The 20,930-nt window shown below is 44.8% G+C and overlaps 1 protein-coding gene across 1 annotated transcript; it reads left to right on the forward strand.

Moving 5' to 3' along the window:
- Positions 1-2,739: 2,739 nt before the first annotated feature.
- LOC142218667 (SRSF protein kinase 3-like) lies at positions 2,740-19,758 on the forward strand. The gene is made up of 12 exons (XM_075287536.1): positions 2,740-2,908; positions 7,412-7,498; positions 11,898-12,006; positions 12,299-12,386; positions 12,659-12,745; positions 13,118-13,225; positions 14,933-15,095; positions 15,181-15,275; positions 16,462-16,569; positions 17,031-17,100; positions 18,850-18,942; positions 19,478-19,758. Exons 2-12 carry the CDS (start codon positions 7,450-7,452, stop codon positions 19,660-19,662), a joined length of 1,155 nt encoding a protein of 384 aa, XP_075143637.1. The 5' UTR covers positions 2,740-2,908; positions 7,412-7,449; the 3' UTR covers positions 19,663-19,758.
- Positions 19,759-20,930: the final 1,172 nt, after the last annotated feature.

Consider the following 20,930-nt stretch of genomic DNA (forward strand, 5'->3'; position numbering starts at 1 on the left):
CCCTGCCCTCTGGTGCACTGGAAGGAGAAGATTTAAAATACACGGCCTTCCACTGTCAGAAAGGAGAAAAGTAACCACTTCACTGCAAAAATATGATTGGTTGGCAGTGCATTGTGAAGGAGTTATAGTAGGGTGGAGGCTATGGTACAAAAGGAAACACAATGACTATGTGGGGGGTACGACAGGACAGGAATGATGGGAAGCTTGTGTGCACATGCCTTCATGGTGGTCTGGGCCCAGATAGAGATGGAAAGGGAAATGTAAATGCTTCTAAAATCTATAGATGGGGTCAGGAGAAGTTACAATTGGGGCCCAAGCTGAGGTTTTGCACCAGGGCCGTGAGCTTTAGTTACATCCTTGCAAGTTGCATCCATGCTCCCTCCAATGCAAACTCCACAAGTGCAGGGCGAAAAACATCTATGGTTTCATCCTTTCTTGTTCTAGGTTACCCATAACTATAGGGGGTGCAGCGTCTAGTCCTAAAGTCCGCTATCCCAAAGGTCCCTTCACCTTTATAAATGACACCAGATATTTAGGGACCTTTACAGATTTTGCACTGGTGCCCGATATCTTCACATGGTCCAGGTCTCTATAAAAACTCTAACACTGAGAATATGTCTCCAGCTTGTCACAGATCTGCAAAGCTCTGGTCCATATTATTCTGCAGGGCTCCTACAGTTTTAGCTGGAGTGTCCCTTTAATACGAGAACTATGTGCGTCCATCTGTCTGACAGGCAGCACATGATGCCACGTTCGCTGGGCAGAGCTCACTTTTTAGGCATCATTTACGAGAAGGGGCATTGTGTTCCATTTTTGGCTATCACATGGATATATATATATATATATATATATATATGTATGTGCTAAATATGTCTCTGTCCTCACCTTCCCGACACCAGGGGGGCGCAGGGGAGAATGCCTGAGCTTACATCCTATAGAGAGTCCCTGGCCCGGCTCCAGCTTGCTCTCCTGACACCCTGTGGAGGTGACAAGTAACGCACGGACCGTCAGTAATACTTGACTGCTGAATATTTGCAGGCCGTGGTCCTTCTAAGGTTAACAGATAAGACAGGGCCCTTGCGCTTCACTGGGCACGGCCATGGGGCATTGCGGGATTATGTGATGTGCCACCATGGACACCCCAAATTAACACTAAAGCAATAGAGAGAGAGTAAGGGGAAAACATCTATTTACGACATTAGCCCCCATGATGGATATAACATAATATATAACACAGGGCTGGGCTGGTTCCCATAGTTTCTGGCACGTGGCAGATAACATGACCACTAGGCCGGGAGAGACTGAATCATGGCGGCTCCCATAGATATACACACAGTGCTCATTGAGCCGTATGTATACAGTGACCAGCAAGGCAGGGACAGCAGCTAGACAGCCTTCTCTCTAGGATGTCCAGCTGCCCACGATAGCCGGCAGCCCCTGCATGTTACTGCCCAGATATAAAAACTCAATGGAAGGCCGGCAAAAGGTTAAGGGTCTGCTTATTTTCCAGAAACAGCACCACCCATGTCCACAGGTCGTGTCTGGTATTGCAGTTCAACCTTATTCAGTTAAAGAGGTATCCCCAGAATACTTTAGTGTTTGATTCCGGGGTCATCAGAATAAGGGTCAGAGCCCTCCCCTTTAAATAGAGCAGTAGTCACTGACAGCTAATCAGTCTGTATGGGAATAAGGTTTGAGGTGTAATACCAGACACAGTCTGCACACTTGGGTGGCGCTACTCCTTGAAAGGAAAAAAACAAAAACACTTTTTTTTTCTTCTAATCCCAGACTCTTTAAGGCTGCACCCTCAAATGCATTAAAGGGATCCCATCATTAGAATCCCTTTTTTTCTAACTAACACGTAGGAATAGCCTTAAGAAAGGCTATTCTTCTCCTACCTTTAGGTGTCTTCTCCGCACTGCCGATCGGTAGATATTCTGTTTTCCATCTTTATGCTAAAATAGTTGTTTTGCAGCACTGGGGGCGTACCCAATGCTGTGAGAGAACTCTCCAGCGCCGCCTCCATCTTCTTCAGGAACCGGCCTCTATGTGTCGTCTTCCGGCCTGGCTTTCAATCTTCTACGCATGCGCAATCGGCTCTGCCAGTGGGCCTCAGGCAGAGCCGACTGCATTTGCGCACGGCCATTTTTTTGTGGCTGCTTACGTGAGCTGTTGAAAGCCAGGCCAGAAGACGACACGTAGAGGTCGGTTCCTGAGGAAGATGGAGGCGGCGCTGGAGAGTTGTCTTGCAGAACTGGGGACGCCCCCAGTGCTGTTTGAGCGCTGGGGCCGGCCTCCAGTGCTGTGAGAGAACTCATTTGCATAAAGACGGAAAACAGAATATCTACCGAATGGCGGCGCAGAGAAGACATCTAAATGTAGGAGAAGAATAGCCATTCTTAAGGGTATTCCTACGTGTTAGTGAGAAAAAAAGGGAGACTAATAATAGGACCCCTTTAACGTAGGGTGCAAGATTGCAACAAAACCGCTTATTAGACCCCCAATCTAAACCTGTCAATATAACAACAAAGCGTTCATAAGGATACGGTAATAGGGAGGAAGATATGAAATAGTTAAAACAGGTGGAATCATAAGTGAACGGTAACCTGATCGTTCCCCAGCTGTCCCGGTTTTATGACACCCCCCTTCCCCCCTAAGTTCTTGCACCAATGGACTTTCTAACAGGCCAAACACGATGTGACATTGATCCCACCTCTCTTTCCACACCACATTCCTCCTCAGCTTTGGAGGAAATCTCCGTCCCTCGCCTTTGGTGAACTCTGTGGTCTCATCATTCCCGCTTTGCTCCGGGTGTATTCTGTGCTCCAGGACACTGCAAAATAAATGTAGAAGACATCGGCGGCAATAAAGAAGAACCCTGCGGCCTCCTCTTCACACCCTGCAAATTGTGAGTCTTTGCAAGCTGAAGCGTTAGGGCAGATTTGTGCAAGTAAAATTCATTTCAATTCACCGGGTGGAGGCCGTCTCTGCAGCAAGTGCATGGATTGCTGCGAGCCCTGTTCAGATGATCTGCAGCAAATCTGCCGTGTGTGATCTTACTCTTAGGTTATCATGTAGGAAAATGTCTCAGCTCTGCATCAATGCTATAAAAATGTCCCCTGTGCTTGTAAACACCTCTGATACTTGTATCCCCTGGAAATAGGGGACAGGGCAGTGCTATAGGGGGCGCCACTTGTTGGCAATTTTGTAATAGAATGATTACACTAACAAAAAATACAAGGTGCGAGCTCACATCAGTTATTGAACTTACACAATTGAGTCCCAAAAAGCTAAATTTGTGTGCAAAGAATCAGTTTTACTGTCACAAAAGGTAATTTTGTGGCTCAGAACGTTATTTTGTGACGTTATTTGTAATAATCGGCTTCACAATGCGATAAGTTTTGCAAAATAAATTTGGAAGTCAAAATAACATTTGGTATCACAAAGAAAAGGTTTGTTCATTCCTGTCCACAATGTAACAACAAAATGTAATTCTATGCGACAAAATCAATTTTTGTGGCACAAAAACAAATGGACTTTTATGTAACAATGACATTTTGCACCCAAAAATTGGTTTTGTGGAAAAAATACATCCTGCGCACACAATAAGTAGCGTCACACCGGATTTTTGTGCCATTTCTGAGGTCACAAAATGAATTCTGTCATACAAAATAAATGTTTGCGAGCAGTAAATGGATTGTGTGAGCACAAATGTCAAGTCTCTGCTGACAAAAGGAAGTGTATGATCACTAAATTCATCCTGTGGCACAAAACACATCGTAACCAAACAGCAACTCATTGTAAACGCGACATAGAGTTACATATAATAGCCTGCAGACACCACTAGAACCACTAGAGGGAGCTCAAGAGCTTACTATGTTACTATTCAACTCTATGTAAAAAGAGTATACAGTTAGCTCCTCAGCTCCACCTAGTGGTGACCACAGGCAACTAAAATTTAGAATTTAACTGCTAGAGATTTGGAGCTCTGTATTAGATAGAAACCATGCTATGAACACTATAAATATGACAACACCAATGTCAGACTGGGCCACCATAGCACTAGAGGGCTTTCAGGTGGGCCAGACTCTAACACTATAATGGTCCCACAGAAGACACCCAAAATTGCAGGGTTCAGTTGTCTATTTCCTAGGGATTGTAGGAGGGTGGGCCCAATGACACCAAGTCTGACATTAAATAGAATGCATTGCCAACGTTAAAGGGGTTTCTCACAGTTCAGGGGATTAGGATCACTAGGCGCCTGACTGCTGCCACTCAAAGCAACCAAGAAAATAGGGGCCACAGAGTGACCAGCGTGAATGGATATTTATGGCCTATCCTAAGGCTATCACTTAGAAAAAGAACATCCTGGCAACCCCTTTAAGGACTCTCCATGCTGAACATTTCAGCTTTAATCTTACCGCTCTAAGGTTTTGTAAGATCTAGTAGTTCCTTACTTAAAGGGATACACCAGGGATATACCAGCTTCGGTTTACGTGGTAATAGTAAGGAGGTTTCTTGGAATTTTGAGGAATCAGTCATCATTCACAGGTTGTTGTTGTACTTGGGTTACATGGACCACGAGGAAGCAAAACATCTCATCCGAGTGCCAAATTCTGCACTGTCACCAGCAAACGTCAGGAACATGAATTACAGACATAAGGGCGAGGGCGGCCAAAGGAGCGGTGTCAGCGTGTCAGGGCGCATTACTCCAAGGAACTGGCATAGGACTAAGTGGATGCGGCAGAGCTGAGTGACGCTTCATATCATGAGTTATAGATATGTAGGACTACACGATCCTATCACGTCTCACAAAACAAGCACATGAATGACAAAGTCAGCTCTGCTACATCTGCATCTTTTTCGATGGTTTCATCAATTGAGGTGACATTTGTGAACTTGGCTGAACACAGAATATTTAGCAACTGAACTCCAAAAAGTCTTGAATTACTCAAAAAAACATGACAAATCCAAAATGCCATGCTCACAAATTTTTGTAAAAAGTGGGTGAAGATCAGCAGGAGTCACATGGCTACCTATGGCTTGATGGCTAGAATTTATCTTAGAAACTACCATCTATCATCTTGCTGTTCTGGCACATAAACTGCATATATGCCTCTTAAAGGGAACCTTTCACCCCCTGTATCAACCACGCCACTCTGCCTCCTTCAATAGTCTCCTCTCCACTGATTCTGGCGCAGTTGGAATTTGTTCTCTAGCCCCCACCGTTCCTGAGCAATCAGTGCTGTTAGTTTCAACGCAATTATACTCTCTACTCTCTGGTGGGCGGTCCTAGATTGTCTGCTACAGCCGAGGACCGCCCACCTGACAGTAAAGAGCCTAAGATGGGTACTCAAACTAAATTCACTGATTGCTCAGGAATGGTGGGGGATAGAGAAAGAATTCCAACTGTGCCGGAATAAGGGGACCCTAGCCTTAGGGTATGTCCACATGGCCTCATTTGGAGAGGAATTTGAGGGGACCCTCTGTTGCAACATCCTATACAAAAACTGGCCCATGAAGGCGGAGGCTAAGCTTTGGGTTTGCATGTGTGATCAGCCTCATATAATGGGACTCATCATTATGGGGTCAGATTGTAAGTGGTAAGATTGAGCAGGACACAAGTCCCATCCAATGAGAGGCAGAACAGGGATAGATTTTGGAAAGGATTTTTCAAGACAGGTGACAGCTTCAAAATCCTCTCCAAAAGTTGTCATGTGAACGTATCCCATAGATCCCGTATATTTTTGGCTCATAATATATCATCAATTAAGTGGATGGAACAAAGAGTGACAGGTCCCGGGCAATGGGATCTTCTCTATTGGTCATGTTAAGTGTCTACAATGTAACCCTACACGGCGGCCTCCGATCCTTGGCACATCCTTGTATTATACAAGACAGTTTTACATCATAGGTGGATTTGCAAGATACTAGACAGCGTGGCGGATCTTTCTGGATTACATGTAATATTCACCGATTAACCCAGCAAAACGCAGGCAGCTTTAAGTCATTTACAGATAATACCGCAATCTGTGCTGTCCTAGCCGGTAACATATGGATAGAGACTTAAAGGGATATGAGGAGGTCCAGCTGTATACCTCCTACCTAAGCAATGCAGGCTATATATGTGGTGTTCCAATCAGATATAACCCCCCCTCCCCATTATTTGCACATCAGGGGTAGTATTAGTATTAAAGGGATTTAGACAATCACTGAAACACTCAGATATAAACTGGAAGCAAGTGTGTAATCTCCCTGCAGCGCCCCTACAGTAGAAAAGTAGTATTACACAATTCCCATCTATATTAATAGGTTGCTTGTGCTATGTGCAGGCATTTTGGGTCCTCCTCTGATAGCTATTGGCTGGGTATATAGTTCCGATGGGACTGGATATGGTTGCAATTTCATGAAGGGCAGCTCTGGAGCACAAACTGCTGCTCTTAGAACTAAGGCTGTACAGAAAAAGAAAGAAAAAACCTCAATTAAAGGAGTTGCAAAGTGCTAGAAAAACATAGCTGCTTATCCAAAACAGTGCCCCACCTGTCTACAGGTCATGTACGGTATTGCAGCTCATTCCTTCTTACTTCCTACAACTGACTCAAGTCATAGACAGATGTGGCATAGTTTTTGGAAGAAAGCAGCCATGTTTTTTAAGTCCCGGACAACACCTTTTAAAGGGTTAACACAATCTGCTATAGCTAGTTTTGCCCTGGTTTCTTGTTTTAAGTGTACAGGATAGAAGGGTTCCTAATAAATCAAAGGTAGACCTGATAATAGGACCCCCAACTATTGGTTGTTATCTGGGGAGATCAATCTTTAAGAGTTCTGAATTCCTGCAGTGCCCCTGCAGGGGAGATGAAGTATTACATGATGTTCATTGAAATCAACATAATGTACAGACATGGTAGGTCCTTCAGAGAGAGAGTCTAGAATGGGGGGCTCCTGTAACAATTCCCCTAATAAGTTGTTAGAAAGTAGACAGCCCCCTGAAGTGACAGATTTCATGGCGGAGGGGCTTCTTATAATATAGGGATGGCTGTCACTGTCGTGTGTGTCTATAACTCCAGACACATGGCATCTCCCTTCATTCGCACACTCAGGTCTACTTCAAAATTGGACTTTTATCAGAGCAGAAGGGACATGTGGATGGTCTTGGCATTATCGCCCCTTACATTAGCGCTACCCGTACTGTAACATCTGAGATCCTCCATGCCAGAATGAAATGCCAGACCCCTGAACAGTCTTGGCAGTGTCCTGAGTTGACAAGGCCTGAGAAAGGGGTGAAAGGGTCCTCAAGGACAGCGGGCGGGTGGGCAGCTGCCGACACTGATGGTAAACCTGAGATTATCACATGATACATATAATCGATGTATGTCCACACTGTAATAAGCCGCATGTGATTCCATTACAGGGCAAGATTCCTGACTGAGGACAGAAACAACTTATAATATGTCTGATATAGTCCGAGCCCAGGAGAACCCTGCAGAATACTGCCAAGGTGGGGAACATTGTAATACTGTAGAATACTGTATTATACTCCAGAGCTGCGCTCACTATTCTGCTGGTACAGTCACTGTGTACATACATTACATTACTTATCCTGTATTATACTCCAGAGCTGCGCTCACTATTCTGCTGGTACAGTCACTGTGTACATACATTACATTACTTATCCTGTATTATACTCCAGAGCTGCGCTCACTATTCTGCTGGTACAGTCACTGTGTACATACATTACATTACTTATCCTGTATTATACTCCAGAGCTGCGCTCACTATTCTGCTGGTACAGTCACTGTGTACATACATTACATTACTTATCCTGTATTATACTCCAGAGCTACGCTCACTATTCTGCTGGTGCAGTCACTGTGTACATACACTCACCGGCCACTTTATTAGGTACGCCATGCTAGTAACGGGTTGGACCCCCTTTTGCCTTCAGAACTGCCTCAATTCTTCGTGGCATAGATTCAACAAGGTGCTGGAAGCATTCCTCAGAGATTTTGGTCCATATTGACATGATGGCATCACACAGTTGCCGCAGATTTGTCGGCTGCACATCCATGATGCGAATCTCCCGTTCCACCACATCCCAAAAATGCTCCTCTATTGGATTGAGATCTGGTGACTGTGGAGGCCATTGGAGTACAGTGAACTCATTGTCATGTTCAAGAAACCAGTCTGAGATGATTCCAGCTTTATGACATGGCATTGCATTATCCTGCTGAAAGTAGCCATCAGATGTTGGGTACATTGTGGTCATAAAGGGATGGACATGGTCAGCAACAATACTCAGGTAGGCTTTGGCGTTGCAACGATGCTCAATTGGTACCAAGGGGCCCAAAGAGTGCCAAGAAAATATTCCCCACACCATGACACCACCACCACCAGCCTGAACCGTTGATACAAGGCAGGATGGATCCATGCTTTCATGTTGTTGACGCCAAATTCTGACCCTACCATCCGAATGTCGCAGCAGAAATCGAGACTCATCAGACCAGGCAACGTTTTTCCAATCTTCAATTGTCCAATTTCGATGAGCTTGTGCAAATTGTAGCCTCAGTTTCCTGTTCTTAGCTGAAAGGAGTGGCACCCGGTGTGGTCTTCTGCTGCTGTAGCCCATCTGTAGCCTCAAAGTTGGACGTACTGTGCGGCGTTCAGAGATGCTCTTCTGGCTACCTTGGTTGTAACGGGTGGCTATTTGAGTCACTGTTGCCTTTCTATCAGCTCGAACCAGTCTGGCCATTCTCCTCTGACCTCTGGCATCAACAACGCATTTCCGCCCACAGAACTGCCGCTCACTGGATGTTTTTTCTTTTTCGGACCATTCTCTGTAAACCCTAGAGATGGTTGTGCGTGAAAATCCCAGTAGATCAGCAGTTTCTGAAATACTCAGACCAGCCCTTCTGGCACCAACAACCATGCCACGTTCAAAGGCACTCAAATCACCTTTCTTACCCATACTGATGCTCGGTTTGAACTGCAGGAGATTGTCTTGACCATGTCTACATGCCTAAATGCACTGAGTTGCTGCCATGTGATTGGCTGATTAGAAATTAAGTGTTAACGAGCAGTTGGACAGGTGTACCTAATAAAGTGGCCGGTGAGTGTACATTACATTACTTATCCTGTATTGTACTCCAGAGCTGCGCTCACTATTCTGCTGGTACAGTCACTGTGTACATACATTACATTACTTATCCTGTATTATACTCCAGAGCTGCGCTCACTATTCTGCTGGTGCAGTCACTGTGTACATACATTACATTACTTATCCTGTATTATACTCCAGAGCTGCGCTCACTATTCTGCTGGTACAGTCACTGTGTACATACATTACTTATCCTGTATTATACTCCAGAGCTGCGCTCACTATTCTGCTGGTACAGTCACTGTGTACATACATTACATTACTTATCCTGTATTATACTCCAGAGCTGCGCTCACTATTCTGCTGGTACAGTCACTGTAATTCCAAAAAGGGGGCACCCCCACTAAATAGGATAAAACGTAACCTTTATTTATAATATTTTTTTTAAAATTAAAATACCCCAGCACAGTATTCGGCCCCTATAATTCTTGCAAAGGGCATATGTGTAAGTGTGTCTATCCTCTCTACAGATTGAATAAGAGTGAATTAAATTTCTCCCAGACTCACAGGGTGTGTTTCTAACAAATGCTTCACACGTCTCCCTGTGACTGAGATTACACTTGCTGCACACTATATACTATATACCTCTCATCCAGCAAACCAGAGGACAGTCTATAGAGTGTTAACACTGATTACAATGTGTCGTTTGTATTAACCCCACAATACTATTTGAAGCTGTACACTGGTGAATAAGGATTTAAGTGTGATAGCTGCAGCTTGATATTGAATAAACAAGACTTCCCTATTGTCTGTAGATATTTACAACGTGGAGCAAATCCCATTAACACACAAACACAGCCCACAATCTAGCAGTTCATTTAAACTGATAGGTAGTCACTAGTCTGTGATCCCTAATCTCAGGCTGAAGCTAAAGCTCATTGATAACCCAGAGCCTCAGTGTTCACTGCTGACTTTTGTTCAGGATCACAGCAAGTTTTTCACACCTATAGTGTGTTTAATCTACATTGTCTCAACGCGTTTCTTTTGTTCTAAATCATCAGGAGACATTCTCAAACACCCTGCCTATGATAACAGGCTATGGCTACCTAACACCCTAAACAATGTAGTGGTGTGCGGTCAAAACCGCAGTTCTCAGGACCCTGATGGTGGGTCCTGATCCTTCATAGAGGCTGACCCTATACTCCAGAGCTGCGCTCGCTATTCTGCTGGTGCAGTCACTGTGTACATACATTACATTACTTATCCTGTATTATACTCCAGAGCTGCGCTCGCTATTCTGCTGGTACAGTCACTGTGTACATACATTACATTACTTATCCTGTATTATACTCCAGAGCTGTGCTCACTATTCTGCCGGTGCAGTCACTGTGTACATACATTACATTACTTATCCTGTATTATACTCCAGAGCTGCGCTCACTATTCTGCTGGTACAGTCACTGTGTACATACATTACATTACTTATCCTGTATTATACTCCAGAGCTGCGCTCACTATTCTGCTGGTACAGTCACTGTGTACATACATTACATTACTTATCCTGTATTATACTCCAGAGCTGCGCTCACTATTCTGCTGGTGCAGTCACTGTGTACATACATTACATTACTTATCCTGTATTATACTCCAGAGCTGACCTCACTATTCTGCTGGTGCAGTCACTGTGTACATACATTACATTACTTATCCTGTATTATACTCCAGAGCTGCGCTCACTATTCTGCTGGTACAGTCACTGTGTACATACATTACATTACATATCTTGTATTATACTCCAGAGCTGCGCTCACTATTCTGCTGGCGCAGTCACTGTGTACATACATTACATTACTTATCCTGTATTATACTCCAGAGCTGCGCTCACTATTCTGCTGGCACAGTCACTGTGTACATACATTACATTACATATCTTGTATTATACTCCAGAGCTGCGCTCACTATTCTGCTGGTGCAGTCACTGTGTACATACATTACATTACATATCTTGTATTATACTCCAGAGCTGCGCTCACTATTCTGCTGGTACAGTCACTGTGTACATACATTACATTACTTATCCTGTATTATACTCCAGAGCCGCGCTCACTATTCTGCTGGTGCAGTCACTGTGTACATACATTACATTACTTATCCTGTATTATACTCCAGAGCTGCGCTCACTATTCTGCTGGTACTGTCACTGTGTACATACATTACATTACATATCTTGTATTATACTCCAGAGCTGCGTTCACTATTCTGCTGGTGCAGTCACTGTGTACATACATTACATTACTTATCCTGTATTATACTCCAGAGCTGCGCTCACTATTCTGCTGGTACAGTCACTGTGTACATACATTACATTACTTATCCTGTATTACACTCCAGAGCTGCGCTCACTATTCTGCTGGTACAGTCACTGTGTACATACATTACATTACTTATCCTGTATTATACTCCAGAGCTGAAATTACAGTACAATTCTACAGGCTTCAGAGCTGAACTCTTCAGATATTCCCCGCTTATATAGGGTCTGCACTGAGCTTTGGTGATTGGTGAGTCTAAGAAGTATCCGATTTACATCAGCCATTGTCCTAACCATGTAATATAGTAATTCTCCCCCTACATTATAAGAGCTCCACTATGCTATGCTTGCTGACTGATTCCAATGCAAACCAGTGAGGTTGTGAATGCAATTCTTTGTGTTAAAGTGGGCAGACATATTGAAGAGCAATTGACTTATCTGATTTATAATCCCTATATAACAATAGTAGGAACGCCTGCTCTTGACTTCTTGTAGGAGGATACCATCCAGTACAAACAGGGGAGACACTGCACAGAAGATACCAAGTCATTCACAAGGTTGGCTGGGGCTATTTTTCCACCGTATGGCTCTGCCGTGATTTACAGTAAGTGTTTCGTATTTGAAGGATCCTCTGACAATAAGCAGATCATGGGTTTCTGTACATGAGACCTCCAGGGATCCGCTGTAATCTGTAGGGGCGCCTGTAACAAGTGTTCAGTTTTCCTGCAGCGCCACCAAAGGTGAAATGAGGTATTACACAAATTGTATAGAAATCAATGTACAAAGTAGGGCCATTTAGTCCTCCAGAGCAGGATGCACCCTTTGTAATTGTTCTAAATTCTGGGTAATGCAGAATGGGGGGGTCCTTATTATTAACTCTTTCTGCCTTCTTACAGGAAGAAGAAGTACGTCGCAGTCAAAGTATGCAAAAGCGGGAAGAAGTTTAATGAGACTGCGCTGGATGAAATTGCACTGCTGAACTGTGTAATAACTTATTACATGACCATGCCAGATCCTCTAGTCACATCCAGAGCTGCATTCAGAATTCCATAGACTACACTATAATTGTGTACTAAGAGCCCTAAGACATAGTATGCAAAAACCGAAGAGCAGAGAGATACTAGAAGAAGAGAGAACGCACAAGCTGAGAGCTAACTGCAAGCCAGCGAGATAGTGAATACATCATACCCGGATGTGTGATAGGTGTGAACAGGTCTAGATCCAGCCTAATGTTCTTCTATGTTTCACCCACTTAGGTAAATGGAGCACGAAAGAAAGAATCCCAAGGAGAGAACGTCATTCACTTCCTCCAGGACTTTAAACTGATCGGAGAAAACGGCCTCCATATCCTTCTCATTGTAGCAGATACACAGTAACAGATCTCAGCTCTGACAAAGACATGCGTAATACATAATAGATTTTCTTACCACTTTAGAGGTAATATGAGAGCGCCCCTAATACGTCATCCAGCCCCAACTACGGCGCTCGGTTCAGCCAATGATATGTAATGTCACATCGGGTCATCAGACCAGTGGCATGGTTATAAAGTAACTCCACCGAAAATTAAAGGGTTAACTTAAAATCTGTTCTGTCCAGAATACTTGTGCCTGCCCCCAGTAGCTTCCACACTTCTATAGCCTGGCATACACGCCCTCACTGAGCCTGACCCCCTTACCCGGTACTATTGAAGTTAATGGCTCCATAACTCGGCCCTACATGTCTGCCTGGTGTTTGAGCTGCTCGGACCTTCTCTCCTTCATCTGGTGAAGAACTATGGGCCAAAGGGTCTGCCAATGACGTGTGTGAAGAGGATACTGCAGCAGGTATATAGGATATACAGGCAGGTAGAGTCACCATGTGGACTAGAAAGGGACTTTCGTAACCTATAGATCACTACAATATGCAACCAATGTCCAATAGACAGGGGTCTGATATATGGAGTCCCACAGTATTCGACCGCACATGGATGACCATTAAAGTGACTGGTAAGGCCTTTAATGCCCAGGTGCCCAGATCCAGTGTCGGACGGGCGTACTACAGTATCAAGAGATCTCTGCCGGGCCCAGACTCTGACACTACAACGGTCCTGCAGAAGACACCACATTTGTAGGGCGCTATGGTCGGCTTCCTAGGGAATCAGTATATCTGGTGGGCTCAAGGAGCCATATTTGAGGCCCCGATATGCTGCTGCCCACACACTGATGCCCTTTACTGTTCAGTGTGGTCAGTATGCTGACTGTGCAGTGTGAATACTATCTAGACTGTAATATCACCATAAAGTGACAACTGCTCTGGAGACCAGTCCAGGTTATCACTCACCTCCCTACTGGCACAAGTAGAGGAAAACACAACGCTCCATGCCCAGATGGAAACCTACCCACCCCGAGCTGTCGTCTGCTATGCAGGGCCTTGGAGCTAACAGGGACATGGCCGCCGGGGGAGGAGGGGGATGATGGTGGTGATTGTCCTTGTATGAACTGGACTCTCATATCACAATGTGCCTTAATAGCAAAGTTCTCCATTCGGTTTTCTTGTATTCTAATATATGACCGGGATAACAACTCCCAGCGCTCAGGATCCATTAGGATATAATTGATATTAGGTTATCATGTATAATATATAAGAGCAAATACACTTGGTAGGAGGGATGAAAATATCAATTTACAGCCTCAAAATACCTTGTAATACTCCTGATATTTTACTAGTCAATATGGTTGTATTATTTGGGGGATACAAGTACCGCCAAAGATGGGGCTTATTGGTGCCCCACCTGGTCTGATTGACCTGAGCTCCCTGTGCCAGATTGGTCATATACTACCCCTTATATCCTCTATTGTATATATTTTTCGGGTGGTGTTACACTTATCTTCCATAAGGCCTGTGCCATGGGGTGACCGTATACTGAGGCCTGTGCCATGGGGCGACCGTATACTGAGGCCTGTGCCATGGGGTGACCGTATACTGAGGCCTGTGCCATGGGGTGACCGTATACTGAGGGGCTCCTGAAATAAGGGGAGACATCCTGGGCATCTCCTGGTTGACTTTCTATATTCTCTATGTGACGTGGGCACAGTAGGTCACAAAAAGAGGGCGTGATGGGTACATCATCGTGCTTGCACCACAAAAACGGGGTGTGCTATGATCCCTACAATGGGTCACCAACATCTGTAACCCAGAAAACCCCTTTACGCCACAGATAACATCAGCAGTGCAGCAGTTCCCAATCGGTGTCTCTCCAACTATTGCAGAACTACAACTCCCAGCATGCCAAGAGTAGTTGTTTAGTAACAGTTGGAGACGACTGTCCCGGACTATATATGGATGTACCACTATAGGGGTATGAGACTGTCTAAAAGAAAGACAAGTCGCCCATCGCAACCAATCACATCACAGCTTTCATTTTATATTCTGCTCTTGTAAGATGAAAGCTGCGCTGCGATTGGTCGCTATGGCCAATAAATGGTTCCTCTTTTGGACAGTTTTCTAAATCTCGTCCTTTCGATCTAAATGTTGAATTTCTGTCTTTTTAGGTTCTTCAGGGTCTGAACTTTCTTCACAAGAAATGCCGGATCATCCACACGGATATTAAACCAGAGAACATACTGGTGTGTGTAAAGGCCGACAACTTCCAGCAGTACATGGCGGAGGCCGAAGCCTGGAACCACAACAGGAGCCATGGAGGTACCGCCAATGGTATGTCCGTACTGATGGGTCAGCCTGGGGCAAGGCCCGATCCCATTGACTATGCTGTTTTTAAACTTTTAACGTTTCGTTCCAGGGATAGACGCCAACTTCTTAACTCATCTGTTCGAAACTGGAAACTCGGACATGCTTGGGGTGAAAATTGCCGATCTGGGCAGTGCTTGTTGGACAGTAAGTCTTCCAATGTCTTGTACCATTGTCTATTAGGTGGAAATAGGTCGTAGCGCAAATTAAAGGGAACCTGCCAGGTCAATTTAGGACAAACCACCCCACGGGCTCTTATAGACCAGGGGTTTGATGTCCCAAATCGGCCTTAAAAAAATAAGCCTTTATACTTATCTAGAGAGGAGTCTGAAGAGTCTCATCGGACTCCTCCCTGGTGCTCCTGAAACCTGCGCAGTTCTTCAGTAAAGGCGAGGACGTATACTGCGCATGTGCCTGAGGTACTGCGCATGCGCACTGAAGCTGTGGTGTACTCTCCTGACTTTGGTGAAGAACTGCACTGGCGCGGGCAGTACAAGGGGCAGGGGTGCATAAAGCTTTCTTATTTTTGCATCTGGCCTGACCAGCTGAGTTTTTTGCACTTGAAAAAGACAATGTGATTTTTGCATTGAAGAACATATACCTACCCCAACATCTGTAGAATTTGTCGGACCAGCGAACGCGGGTATCGCGATTAGCCCTGTAGGCGCTTTTGTCTGTTACTTATTTTTGCCGACACAGATGGCTTTACTATTGGGACACTAAATTCCCAGTCCATAAGGGCCGGTGGGTGGTTTAGGTCCCAAGTTGCCATGACACATTCCCTTTAAACTTACCTCCTATCCACAGGGACCCCGCCGAACATAAGAATAAGGGCTCCATGCCCCTCTTTTCAATGAAATGTTGGTCATGCATATATACCCCCACCCCATTCACATTGTCAAATTTGCTGCCAGCTGTCTGAGTCATTCACAACAGGGGCAGTAACGTCCCTTCCCACAAGACCATGAACATTTTGGGAAGTCCTATGCCTTCTCTTTGTGAAACTAGCATGAAAATGTGTCGGCATTGCCCCTTCTTTGTGATGTGACAACACATACCGCATCCATGTCTCATAGAGAATAATAGAGGGCCACCCAGTTTTCGTTCAAATGGTGGTAGTTGGGACCCCTATTCTCATGACCAGTGGACGTTGCAACACTTGTACCAGCACCAATCAGATCCTTATCCCTTATCCTGTGGATACGTCATGCTATAACCCCAACGAAGGGAAACTCATGGCTCAATATGATCTTCGCCCCAGAAGTCGATATCTAAATGAAAACCACAATTTCACCCCCGGCGGAGATTTAACCAATTTATTCCTATTTTGCAGTATAAATCGTTCTCTGAAGAAATCCAGACACAGCAATACAGAGCACTGGAGGTCCTGCTGGGCTCCGGGTACAGTACCCCGGCCGATATATGGAGTACTGCGTGTATGGTATTACACCGCTATTCTTTTTTGTCTTTGTGTGCTTAGAAACCTATGTCCCGACATCCTCAAACACTGTTTTTCTGATACAGAGCTCCAAATCCTCTGCATAGAGTAGAGTTAAATAAGAAACATCTAGCTATCAGCTGCCACCACTAGAGGGAGCTCCCTGCATACGATTTATACATTCAATACTACATCTCTATGCAATAAGATCTTAAGCAAGGCAGCTAAACAGTTAAAATACCTTCTGGTGGAATCCAATGGTAGTTTTGAGCCATGAAAATGATTGCTGTACCCTAGCAGACAGTAGGAAGGTGTTATAGTTACCGTCTCAGATAGTGATGGGCCCCCCCTTACCTATAGGGCCCCTTGGTAAATGTCTTTCCATATAAAAGACAGATGATATTATTGAATATTACAAGTCTATTCCATACTTGGGTATTTCACAATGTGATGTGTTACTCTAGGCATATGAAATAGCGACTTCCTATTACCTATTCGAGCCACAAGCTGCAGAAAGTTTCTCAAGAAATGATGGTAAGAACCTACTTCTTGATGGTTTTCTTTAGAATTTCTCATAATAGAGACTGTGATGAGGGGGGACAATTCCCAGCATTCCCTATTAGACCTACTCTACAAAGTTATGCAGTGTCTACAAGACCCTGTTATTTACTTTGCAGGGAGTGAAGCTGGAGTATGACATATTCATTTGGGGTTGCACCAGTCTGTATACCCAGAAGGCAATAAGCTCCATAGCAAAACTTGGTTTAGAGCCCTATTTAATCATTATCAACTAGAGCAGTGATGGCGAACCTTTTAGAGACCGAGTGCCCAAACTGCAACCCAAAACCCACTAATTTATCACAAAGTGTCAACACTGACATTTATGGACCTGCAAAATACGGTCATGTGAATGGGGCTTTATAGAGCTTTCTGCTCCACTGTGGCCTGCACATAGTATAATATGCTGCATAGTGGCCTCCACACAGTATAATCTGCTGCACAGTGGCTCCCACATAGTATAATATGCTGCACAGTGGCTCCCACATAGTATAATATACTGCACAGTGGCTCCCACACAGTATAATATACTGCACAGTGGCTCCCACACAGTATAATATACTGCACAGTGGCTCCCACACAGTATAATATACTGCACAGTGGCTCCCACACAGTATAATATACTGCACAGTGGCTCCCACACAGTATAATATGCTGCACAGTGGCTCCCACATAGTATAATATGCTGCATAGTGGCCTCCACACAGTATAATCTGCTGCACAGTGGCTCCCACATAGTATAATATGCTGCACAGTGGCTCCCACATAGTATAATATACTGCACAGTGGCTCCCACACAGTATAATATACTGCACAGTGGCTCCCACACAGTATAATATACTGCACAGTGGCTCCCACACAGTATAATATACTGCACAGTGGCTCCCACACAGTATAATATACTGCACAGTGGCTCCCACACAGTATAATATGCTGCACAGTGGCTCCCACATAGTATAATATGCTGCACAGTGGACTCCACACAGTATAATATACTGCACAGTGGACTCCACACAGTATAATATGCTGCACAGTGGCCTCCACACAGTATAATCTGCTGCACAGTGGCCTCCACACAGTATAATCTGCTGCACAGTGGCCTCCACACAGTATAATATGCTGCACAGTGGCTCCCACACAGTATAATATGCTGCACAGTGGCTCCCACATAGTATAATATGCTGCACAGTGGTCTCCACACAATATAATATGCTGCACAGTGGCTCCCACATATGCTGCACAGTAGCCCTCACACAGTATAATCTGTTCCACAGATGGGTGCCCAAAGAGAAGGCTCTGAGAGCCACTTCTGGCACCCTTGCCATAGATTCTCCATCACGGACCTAGAGCAACAGAAATGCAGAACAGGAAATGTACAAGGAGTTTGGTTTTCCACAGTACGGGGATAATAAACCGATATGTTGCAGTAAACATTTCTGACGTAAATGATGATACATCCGGCCCCATGGACGTCCTCATCACTCTCCTTTCTCAGGAAAGTGGCGAAGGAAGCACAGAATTTACAAAGTCATAGAAAACTGGTGTACAAGGCATAATAACATCTACCCCATTAGTCTCATGCAAAGCCACAAACTTATTCACAGTACTTCTGTCTGGCCAGTAGAGGGGGCTCAAAACCAGAGGATCCTTCTATGCCCTACCATGGATTTAGTGAGATCTTATAATATTTCATGTAATAGTGACAATTATTCTTTGATATTTCAGATCATATCGCCTGTATTATAGAACTGCTCGGACGCATACCACCCAAAATCGCCTTTTCGGGGAAAAACTCTTCTAAGTTTTTCAATAAACAAGGTGTGTATAGATGAGGAGATAAAATACACATAAGGTCAAGGAGCCCTATTACCCCTGAGTGTGCGGCACCATTGCTTTCTATATATCTTAAGGAGCCCTACTGCGACATGTCCAACAATTGACTGTGATTTTAAGTGACTTTGGCCGGGACACCAGTCACACGACCACCGATCACTGTATCGCCCTGCGACTCCTTCACCAATGTAAGTGAATGGATTTGCATTGTGACGCTGATGTTGCTGCAATTGTGACGTCTAGTCGCCAAAAAATCCGGCACTGCTCAGTCTTTCTCCAACTAGGGGTCACAGCCGCAGCACTCTAGGGGTCACAATACAATTCTGTTCACTTATATTAGTGAAAGAGTCGCAACATGACACCGTGATCTTTGGGATCCCCAGCCAATATCGGCGTACTGCCCCAGCCTTAAAGGCAAATCACACCACTAAAAAGTTGCTGTTTCCATTGTGCGACTTCTCTGCAACCTTTGACACATTACTATGTAGCCCTAAGATTTTGCCCCTTTGCTCCATGACAGGTGACCTCCTGCGGATTCCATGCTTATACCCCTGCACCCTGTATGACAAGCTGGTGAGCCGTCACAGTTGGCAGCAGAACGAGGCGCTCATATTTGCCAGTTTCCTCTTACCCATGCTAGACTATTATCCAGAAAAGCGAGCGTCGGCTGAGAAGTGTCTGGAGCATCCGTGGTTACAGCTATGACGGGATCCCGGCCGTGTCGCCATCTTGTTTCTACTTTTATACTTTACATTGTTTTTCATTATTAGTCCTGGAATTAAAGAAATGGTAATACAACGTCCCGTATACAGAAAGGTCTCTGGACTCCGATATAAATCCATCAAGGTTAGATTCCTGTAATCTGGAATAATGCAGCAAATCTGATAATCTGTTCCCAGTACAGACCTATCTGAGCTAATGGTAGGAGTGTGACCAACCGGCTGCTAGACCGCAGGGCGCACGACATGTACCTGTGTGATTGGTACCTTATAGAAGCCTGATCTGCATGCATTAAAATACTAAGACTAAGTTCACACCACATTAAAATCTATAATACCTCACTACTATCACTTTACCATGTGTCTGCAGCCTTAAAGGGGTTGTCCAGGGAGTGTAATTCTACTTACATGTGCCAGGGCTTGTTTTTTTTTAATGGTTTCCAGGCTGGTCCTGACTCCATGTTACCTGTACTATGGAGGACGGCTTTACTATAGTCAGCCCAGGCCCACAGCACTGGGAACTACCTGAGAAGGGAGCAGGTGGAGTGACCCAGGAGACGGGGGCTGGTTTCGATCACATGACCTATGGTCGGAACCAGCCTGGGTGCATGTAAACATAATTACACCCCTTTAAGATAAACCGATATATTGGCTGGATCTGCCGTCAGTATCGCAGTGATCTCTGATGCTAAGAGTCCCCGCCTGCCCCATACTGTATATAGCAGGGCCATAGATCACTATTATACAATGAGGCCCCGGCTCCTGATTTTCACGCCTATTGGACCATACCATTGCCATGTTTTTCCAACAAGTACAGGTTACACAAAAACCGTGGCAATTTGTTGTACAGCGATAACACCATTGCAAAGTGTGAACATACCCCAGGTATCCCCCTCATGGATGATCGGTGTGTGAGGACATGTTGATCAGTATTCTGCACCATAGACAAGTAAAAACTGGTGCTATAGAAGTACAGCCATGTGTGAACACTCCCTGAGACAGGGGTCCTTGTAAGCCTAATGCACAAGACTGTAAGTTTTGGTCTGTGGGGTTATATTCATTCTTATGGCCCCATATTCAGAATTGTGAGGTTCATTAGGCCGGGCTGCAAACACTCAGGGCACGTCCTATTAGTGTCTGATTCATTGTGTGGGGTTTGTGGGTAATACAGACATCATCCCAATGCCACCCATAGGAGGACTGATGGGTGATGTATCCGTATACAGCTGTATATAGCCAGGCTCTCCTTCGTTG

The sequence above is a fragment of the Leptodactylus fuscus genome, chromosome 9, assembly GCF_031893055.1.
Source record: "Leptodactylus fuscus isolate aLepFus1 chromosome 9, aLepFus1.hap2, whole genome shotgun sequence".
Taxonomy (NCBI): Eukaryota; Metazoa; Chordata; class Amphibia; order Anura; family Leptodactylidae; genus Leptodactylus; species Leptodactylus fuscus.